General features: G+C 38.7%; 1 protein-coding gene across 1 annotated transcript in view; it reads right to left on the bottom strand.

Annotated features, from left to right (window-relative positions):
- Positions 1-981: 981 nt before the first annotated feature.
- The window catches only part of SNX3 (sorting nexin 3), a 266520-nt gene continuing 257629 nt past the window's right edge, over positions 982-9872 (bottom strand). Inside the window, exon 4 of the mRNA XM_078648411.1 lies at positions 982-1745. Within this exon, the coding sequence (XP_078504537.1) occupies positions 1640-1745 (106 nt within the window). The 3' untranslated portion in view covers positions 982-1639. The remainder of the gene's footprint in view (positions 1746-9872) is intronic.

The following is a 9872-nucleotide window of genomic DNA, read 5'->3' as shown; positions in this document are numbered from 1 at the left end:
TGTTGAGTCCATGTTATCCCACATACTGTATTAGCAGACATGACAGGAGTTTATTATGGTATAACTGCAAGCATCTCCCACTTCAACAAATCAAAGGGTACCCTCTGGTCATTGTGCCTCCTAGCAGTTGCTGCCCTATCGAAATGCTCACTGATAACACACATGCGCACACGAAAACAGGAAACACTTCAGTCAATTGGTAGGAGTAGACAGAGTGTTTCAACCTTTGGCCTCTTCAGCTCCTTCCGGAATAGGTCAGGTAAAGAGATGTAAATAATTAAATCTGAGCCACGTAACAAAACAGGAGGAAAGCTGGATTGTAAAATGAGGGGAAACAATGAGGGTAACAGGATGACTCCTGTGAAATGGAAAGCAGATCAAAGATTGGGCAACAAACACAGGGGCTAGGAGTGTTTCGCAAGGTTTTAAAAATTACATACAGATAAGCCACACCCTCCAAATGACAGTCACAGAAAATGTGGTTTAGGAATAACATTTCCACAATAGGAAACCTCAGCTGGATTCATTACAACAGTAAACAATGTCTGTATTAAGTTCTAACAGAATAAATATTTGCCAAACACTGCACTAGAGAAATACTGTGCACCATAATATAAGAGTACATTTTTCTCATGCAGTTGATTGCAACACAGGCTACTCACACAGTATGAGTTCAGGAAAAACAAAATGGATAGCTTTGGTCTATTCAGAAGGTGCATTTAGTCATGCGTCCACATACTTTAATCTGACAACAATGCAGCATGAGGGATGGAGGATTACATACTGTGAGGTGAGCACCAGAGAGGTAGTTACCAAAAAACAATAACGGAAATCATAATGGCGGTCCCCGTATTTGGGTTCCTTATAACTCCCCAAAGGGAAATTACAAATAAATTAAACACTTGTCTGGTGCGTTAACAGGCACTGCAGGTTCTTATACTATATATGAAAAACAAACAATATACTACTCAAACATCAACGTCTTGTGTTTTTCATTTTTATTTGAAAACAGCGGTATATTTTGGACAAATGTTTTAGTATATAAATTCCATATTTTTGTACATAATAAAAAGACATTACCCCCATCACCTTCCAATATAAAGTGTCTTACAGCCAAAAAACAACTGTAAGCGTGTTTATCCTGCACATGGGGTGTAATTAAAACAAAATGCGATAACACAAATCAGAACTTAGGCCGTTGTATATCAAAACATTATTTTGGGGTGGTAGATATACTGGTTAGCTAATGATTGGATACAAGAAGCACATCCATTACAATAGAACTGTGCAGATTCACATAAGGCCATGTCAGTAACATTAGTGTATTACACCATTACATAGTGAAAGAAAACATGATTGTGGTTACATAGCAGTATAAGTGCAGAACTGAGCTGATGCCATTTTAATAACAATTACAATAAAAAGGATTTCCGATACATAATTGGCAAAGGAAACCAAATGAACATTTTTGTGAATGTCAGAAAATAAAAGCAGAGTCTCAGAAATATATTTACTGTTAGTATCCTAGATGCTTACTTTACCATCTTTTCTGCAACATGCAAAAATGAGATCACCTTCTTTTAAAGAGAGCTTTTCAATAACTGACAATTAAAGTTATTTCATTGTGTTCTTGTAGCGCTCAGGCGTGTCTTATTTTGGACGGTGTGTAGTTTTTATCTATTACTTCATCTTGTAAAAACATATGAAGGCATCTTTCATTTTGTGCCAATGGGTGACCAGCAACCCTGTTAAAAAGAACAAAAGCATATTACATGAGTTCCAGCTTTGTTGAAGAAGGCATACACCATAGGGAGAAAGGCAACCATAGAACATGATGTATAGCAAATTACAAAACAAGTCTGCTAGAACATCCATCCTTTGAACCCAAACCTGAAAATACAGTAACGGATTGAGCTACAATCTCTTATAGAATGAGATTTAAAAAAACAGTACTCACCACAACAAAGGTAACAAACTCTATGGTCACTCCAGAATAGCCAGTTCTACCCTTCAGTAAATCAGAGCTGTAAGATGTCAAAATGCTGCAGGCTAATTGTTTTCTAGCCAGCCAATTTCTACTCACTAAACAAATAAGTTACAACAGCAAAATTCTAGTGCGTATGTGCTCTAACGCTGTTGCACTCTCAGCGCCAGAAAGATGTGTAATAATTCGAAAAAGAGAATTCTCAACAATCAAATTCAGTGCACAAATGGAACTCCGTAAAAATGTATATTTTAAAAGCATATTGCATGTCAGTCCATCAATTCTATTTTTATACAATCAAATCTTAGCATAATTTTTTCTAAGATAAACATTTAACCGTTCCTTATGTATAAATCCAAATTTGCTACACAATAAAAAAAATGACAATGTAGAACTAATATATATACTCTAGAAAATGTTTTTGAAAATGTTTTAATACACTGTACAACCGATTGTATAGACTGCTCCACAAACTTTTTTCTACTCTTTAACGAAGACTGTCCAAGACTTGTGCAGACTGTGCAAACTACAAAGTATATTTGTAGCTAAACCCGGAGAAAGGCCCAGGTGAACCGACCTCAGGGGGAATTAGCGGAAAGCCAACAAGCATAATTTTCAAAAAAGATTTGCAGCCCTGTGCAGTACAACCGAGTACCTAATGTTGGGATTCAACAGGTTTTTTCAAAGCACCGTGCACAAGATTTCTGTGGGAACTTAACTATAAATAGAATACACAGTGGGAATTTTCAGTTATATTTATTGAACCAACGTTATTCCTGCATAAAATACGTGTGCTGCAATGATTAGTAGACCGAAGCAGATAAACGTGATTACAAGCACCAAAAGCGTAAATAGTAGATATAGTTCTACCATAGTGCTAAAAATTTATATGTATGAAATCATATGAAACAAGGCAATAATTGAGCGTACTCCTACTATGCAAACCCTACTCTAAGTGTACCTAGAGTGTGTGTAGGTGTAAAGCCAAGAATCCCCTTCAAGGGACGATCCAACTCCATTGCCTGAAGGTATAGAGTGAAGGGCCCCATCTTGGTCACAAACAGGACACCCCTCAAGATGTCAGACCGCTGCATGGTGATTTCTCAGCATGCAAGAACCTCGGCGTCAGTGAAAGTGCCTCCTCTACTAATCTATCAGGATGCTCATCTTTTATATTAGAAAGCATCCTTTGATGTGTGTATAGATTAGTGATGTTATGGATAAGTAGGTAGCCCTGTCGCTCCGTGGATGAAGATAGTGATGACCTTTGTACATAGTGCGAAAGGAGATTTTGTACATGATGTTCAGGGCATTGTGAAAATGTTGCGTGAAACTAGATGTATGAACAAGTTTAGCTTCAGGGAAACAAATCCAAAATTGTCGTGCACGCAAATATGAGCAAATCTGAAAATGTTGTTATTTGTGAGTACAATGTAAGAAATAAGCTGCTTCGCTACATAGGCCTAACTTGGGAATATAACCCTGCTGATCCCTATTAAGGGAGGGCTATTCTTCTACCAACTATTCTGGCATTAATAGGCTTTGCATTATGTCTGCAATTATGCTCTCAAGAATACTGCTAGGTCATCACAAAGTTTTTGCCTATGAGTTATAGAGGGGTTCACACTAGGCAGGTTTTATTAGAGTGTGTCATGTCAAAAACTCTCTTCGATGTATTAGTAGCAGTGGGCATCTCATCTGAGAAATAGCTGACTTTTGCCACCATAATGTTTCTGCTATATACTCTTTTAGCTCTGTTAAGTTCAGTCTTAGCCTGTGATGCATAGTCCGATCTCCAGCATTTCTCAGTTTTCTTACACTCTCTCTTGAGTATTCTTAGTTGCTCACTATACCTAGGTGGAGTCCAACCATTGCAAGATTCCAATATCATGTCAACTCATGTTCATTGTTAACTGGGTAAAAGATTGTTATAGCTGGATAACAATCTCCTTAATATCCATCCTTCTCCATGGGGTCTTCATAGTGCCAGGTTATTTCCCTGCACCATTCGGTCCAATGCAAATACCTACTGTGATATAAAAAAAGGATCAGAAAATGGTCTGTCTAAGATCGTGGTGTTCTCTTCTTTCACAAAGAGGACCATGCAGAAAAACTCTATAGCTTAATAATTAATTAAGCTTAACAAATTACAATACTTTTCCCATTACTTACATTTGACTCACAATAACCATTATTTTGAAGCCGCTGCAACGTTATGCAACCAGAAGCAAAACAAAGGGGATTTAAAGAGAAAAAGTGAAGATGCAACACATTAAATGAAATGTCCAAACCACAATTCTTTTGGAGGGTTGGCACACTATTCACTTTAAAATAAACAATAGACATGCCTTCAAATGACTTACTGCCTTTAAAAAAATCTAGTATGTATTACAATTGAAAACTCAGGTTTTATTAGCAATAAGCAAAAGAAAGGGTAGTCTGAGGAAACAGATATGGAAAGGGAACGCTAAACAGGTGTGAAAGTCTTGCATTAGCTATATCTAGCCAATTAAATATTACTGTGTCATAAAATACTACACCTTGTAGATATGCTCACATTGGTTTTTAAAACTCCAGTTTCACATTTGCATTATCAATGCTCATCTCTTTCCACTTTCTCCTTAGGATAGGCTCTAAACCCAACTTAGAGTAACATGGTGCTCAGTTGTGCCTTACATCTTTATTTGAAATCTGAGGTAAAGCTACAGAAGAACATAGTTGACTAACATAGTTAGTTAGACTAACATAGAACATAGTCACATTGCTGCTGTTGGAGGTATATATTTCACTCTGCGACTCAAGACTTGTCTGTGAACTGGCTATTTGAGAATTTACAGAAAAGTAATCCTAATTTTGTCCTCATTTCAATTTTCTGGATAACACACAGCCATTCCCATTAATAAATCATGAGGAGAAAATGTTTACTCACATTAACTGTAATGGGTGTGGTGGGAAGGGAATTTCTCACAAAGTTAGATAATTTCAACATTCACTACATTCACCAAGATCAGAACATCACCAATAAAGGATGTCCTTATTTCCTGAAAGTTTCAGGGTAACCAGTCAAGCGTGGTTTAAAAAGGAGGTTCCCAAAAAGCAATTTCCTGTGCAATTTCAACAGGAATGTTTGAATAGCACCACAGGCACAACTGCTAAACAGAAATACACCAAATTTGTCAGAAATCTAGATCTTCAACCGTAAAACTGCCTTTTTAAAAGTTTGATGAAATTCCGTTCAGTAGTTTTTGGAAATTAAAGTTTCAAAATGAACAGATACCTGGATCGCTAGTCTAAAATGAAACAATTCAAGACTTCTGATTGCCTGAGGGTGGTTTTCAGAGCGAGGACTCTGATTGGCCAACCGTAACATAAAAAGAAATGTCACAATTATCTTTACAGGACTCGGGAAATAGGTCGTTTGGATGATTTGCTGCTTTGCTTGTAGGAAATAAAATTGGTTGTATACATGTAAATATATATTCCAACAATGTGCCCTGGAGCAATTGGGAGAGCACTCTACAGCACTCTGCCATCCGGCCTCATATTTCAGTCCACTTAAGGCAGAATTGTGAATATAATGCGCCGGAAATCAAGCAAGTGAGTCATCAGATGTTGTTTGAGCCCATGAAGAAGAGGTCTGTGAACTTGAAAAGCGTCCGCAAAGTGACATGCAAGGGGGCGCAGGAGGACAGGCTGAAATATGAGGCCGGATGGCAGAGTGCTGTAGAGTGCTCCACATTGTTGGAGATATATCTTATATATTATATATATTATATATGTGTGTGTGTGTGTGTGTGTCTCAAGACATCTCTGCTGTTTATGATTCACATTGTTTACACTAAAAGACTGTTAATGTTGAAGGGAGAACAAAATCATTTTTTTTACATTTAAATGTAATCTCAGTTACTACTTTGTAGACGAAAAGAAAATAGAAAACAAACAATCACATGTTTATAAATTAACCTGTCAGATACCATGTATTTTATCGAGCATGTTGCATCTGAATAAAAGTGCTAGCACCTGAGACACAGCAGGTTCCATTTTGGGGAAGGTGGAGTGATTTTTCTGATTACAGTAACCAACACGAAAGCCGGAGTAGATTATGGAAGTGGCAAGTGTTGCCTGTAAGGGGAATGCACAGGGAAAATGCATTAGGTAAAAGAAAAGGGGTGAAAATGTGTAATGTTGTGCTTATTTGGGGGAGCTCCAAATCCTCCTCCTTGAGAAACGAATTCACTCAATGGAACCATGTTGCACAGGGAGATATCACAGGCAAGAAGATATCATCAAACGTTCTAAATTCTACATCTCTTGTCGTGTCACAACATCCTAAATGTTAATCCATATTCTGAAAAATGACAGCTAAAAAAAAAGTGTACTTTCATACAAGGAATGTTGATAATGCTACCACCTGCAATCAACCCAAAGTAATTGCAAGTTCATTGTAAGATGTATTGTTCACTTGAAGCAGCAAACCTTAAAATCAGAATCAACTATACAATTAACACTTTTTTTCCTAAATACCGCATTTTCAGGTACAATTTGCATAAATTAGATTTAAAAAAAGATACAAAACTCAGGTCAAAACCAAAATATGTTAATTTCATTCAACTTCTTAGGCAAGGATGTCTGCGATATTAGTGCACAATCTTTTCAATCACAAAGTTACTTGATTATTTGTTTAAAATGGTAACTTTCCATATCAGTCACTGCTTTAAAAGAATAGCCTACATGAAGAAATGAAGCCTCAATCAGTTTACTGCAGATAGCGGACTCCTCAGTTTATAGGATATGCTTTTCTTGAGAAAGGGATAAAGTTATCTTTATGATGAATTTTCCACTCTTAATCCTTGCGCTCTTTGTAAATATCATCCAGGTGGTATACCTGCCACCAAGTGAAGGGACTGCAAACTGCTTCAATAGTTGTTTTAAAACAGAACTTTGCTACCCATTACAACACACTCCCAAGCGTATGCATCCCCTTCTCAGTTAACTTCAATGTAAAACTCAAGTGACTCAGATGGAGTTTCCGGACAATTGGCTGCGTGGTAAACGGAAGGGTGTTGATATCCAGGAACTCTGAAGAAACAGCTGGGCATTTCAAAACTTGCATGGATCAGATCGACAGCTGGATGAAGGTACACTGCATAAAACTTAAATATGGAAAAATTGAGGTTCTTTTCCTGGGCAGAGACACCTCTTTCTGGTCACCCAGCTGGTGGCCTAAGGAAATGGGACCATTACCTTTGCCCATCCAAAAAGGGAGGAATCTCGGCATTGTCTTAGAAGATAAACTGATTTTTGAAACCAGGTTTACACCCTGGTGTCATACATTTTTTTAAATCTTAAAAATGATCAGAACGTTCTGTCCATTTATTCCATCCGACCTTCAAGAACAAGACAGTCGTAAGTGCATTAGCTCTATTCAGACTGGATTATGGGAAAGCTTTATTCCTAAACAAACAAAAAAGATTTCTCCAGAAATTACTGATGCTGCAAAACGTGCCTACACGACGACTTCTAGGCATACCCAAATATCAATCAATGACCCAAGGAGAGTTCAAACTGCACTGGCTTCCAATTGCAAAAAGAATCAAGTTCAAATCATTGTGTATAGCCTTCAAGGCATCACATAATGTTGGCCCAGATTTTTGGAGATCGTTTCACCTGGGATACTCCATCAAGAAACCGAACATCATCTGCTGCCAAATTTTTGGTGATCCCCAAAATGAAAATGGCATCATTGGGAGGGAGAAGCTTTATTGTTAGAACGGCCAAACTGCGGCACTCGCTTCCATTGACACTGAAGGACAGCCCCAATCTTTGGTCTTTCAGAAAATCTTTAAAAACCTGGCTCTTTAACAACTTGTGCTAGCATCTTTCCGCTCACTGTGAGAAGCTGTACCAAGATGCCTCAGGCCAATCAAAGGCTATATAAAATTAAAAATCAAATCATACATAGGAAGAGTTAACAGACTAAAACAATAGGAATCACAATAAACACCCCCTTCTCCTTCATATGACACTCAGGCTCTTTACCATTCTTAACCAGTTGGGAGAATCAGGAACACAGGAGAACTGATTGACACCTATCTGCTCAGACCTTTGCACAGAGGATTCGTTGAACGTCCTGGACACAGGAGTATAATGTCAGCAGAATGCCTGTAGGGTAACCCAGGAAGAGCCTGGTATCGAATGTCACTGATGCCATCCTTGTCTTAGTGGAGTGTATCATGACACTAGCTCAAGATTGGGCACCACGCAAAGTGCAACAATGGGTGTTGGATGACATTATCCATTTGGCACTGTTGGCTTGGCCTTAAGAGTTTGTTACTAGTAACTCAGCCAAATTAATGTAATTGGAAGGCAAACGTCTTCGCTGCTATTTCTCCCTGAAACTTGGAAACAGTATACGTTGTGGATTCAGTCTGAGAGGACACCTCTTTCCCACTGTCTGGTGTGACTGATTCTCATATTAGCAGGAATTATTGAGGTAGTGGAGGATATTGTACAGGAAGTGGAGGAGACGAAGGCTGTTGTTGAGGCAGTAAGGCACTAAATGCCCAGTGGCCAAAGCCGCTACTGAAGCAGAGCTGGGTTGGCCAGTTTCGAACAAGCTTCTTCATCTTTCCTTGAGTTCCTATAGGAAATCTGTAGAAATCTGTGCCATCTGTCATGCTCCAGGCCAATCTCTCTTGCTCTCTCGGCATTACAAAGACTTTGATTCTTACTACCAGAGCCATCGTAATGGCTCATATTCTTGTTCTCATCATCTTCGTAGTGGCCTTGTGGCGATCCTCCCTTATATTCCAGAACGCAATGGACTCACTCATGACAGACTATACACAGTCTGGGACTATTCTCTAACCACAGTCATTTGTTAAATATTCTCTTTATCTGTCTCTCCAATGTGGATATGTAGGTGGAGAGATGCAAGTGGAGTGAGGAGAGAGGGTTAACACAATGACTTTTCAAGACAAATTCAGGGAGATTTTGGGAGAACAACAAATAGGATAGAATCTATACACAAGAGTGTGGATAGTATGGGTGAAATGTTTTCATCGCCAAAGGGTTGGCATCCTACTTAGAATGTTAATATTCAATATAGACCCCTTATCAATTTGGATCACATAAAAAGTGCAAGGGGGTTACCTAATCGTATTGATATTAGTAAAGAAAGGCAGGATATGCTTTCTAGAGTTAGGAAAACTAGAGCAACAGAACTTAAGCGGTTGCAGTTTCAGGGAACCCATGGGCAGCCAGACCCTAGGATGGGATCTTGTGAGTCTATGTGAGGATTCAATAAAACAAAAGGAGGAGTATCCCCAACGGAGAGTTTGAAAAAATTCTCTGGAGGGTGAACTGTCTGGCAAAAAAGGAAAAATTCAACCTTTTGTTTAAAACCCCTCACTCACCAGCCTAGTGGTGACATGCTTCATCATGTGAGGATTGACACTACGTGATAGATCAGTGCAACAAATGAGTGTACAATCAATTTTTCACAACACATTCCCTCTCCTAGTGAAATAGTTGCTGTAGGAGAGAATAGCTGGTACAATATTTTTCCATATGTAGATAATTTAGTAGATTGGACTGAGCAGTTAGCTTCACTAATTAGTCCATGGCCACAAGAAGGGTCCTTGGTCCACGCAATATGGCAAATGTGGAGGACTGCATTCTTTATGGTGAGGGAGCTCTAGACAGGGATTATGCCTGCATGCAGAAATGTTTGCGTATAAGGCAGAAATATGCTAGAGCGCACAATCCCCAGCGTTCTATCACTCTTTTCCATCAGATGCCCTTGTTATGCAAGTGGACCATGGGCACCTCATTATGTACCTTGGCCATGAAGAACATTGTTGCTGCTGTTACAGAGGGAGCAGGGAAA

The sequence above is a fragment of the Lissotriton helveticus genome, chromosome 6, assembly GCF_964261635.1.
Source record: "Lissotriton helveticus chromosome 6, aLisHel1.1, whole genome shotgun sequence".
Lineage (NCBI taxonomy): Eukaryota > Metazoa > Chordata > Amphibia > Caudata > Salamandridae > Lissotriton > Lissotriton helveticus.
This window is presented reverse-complemented; position numbering and strand designations above follow the sequence as displayed.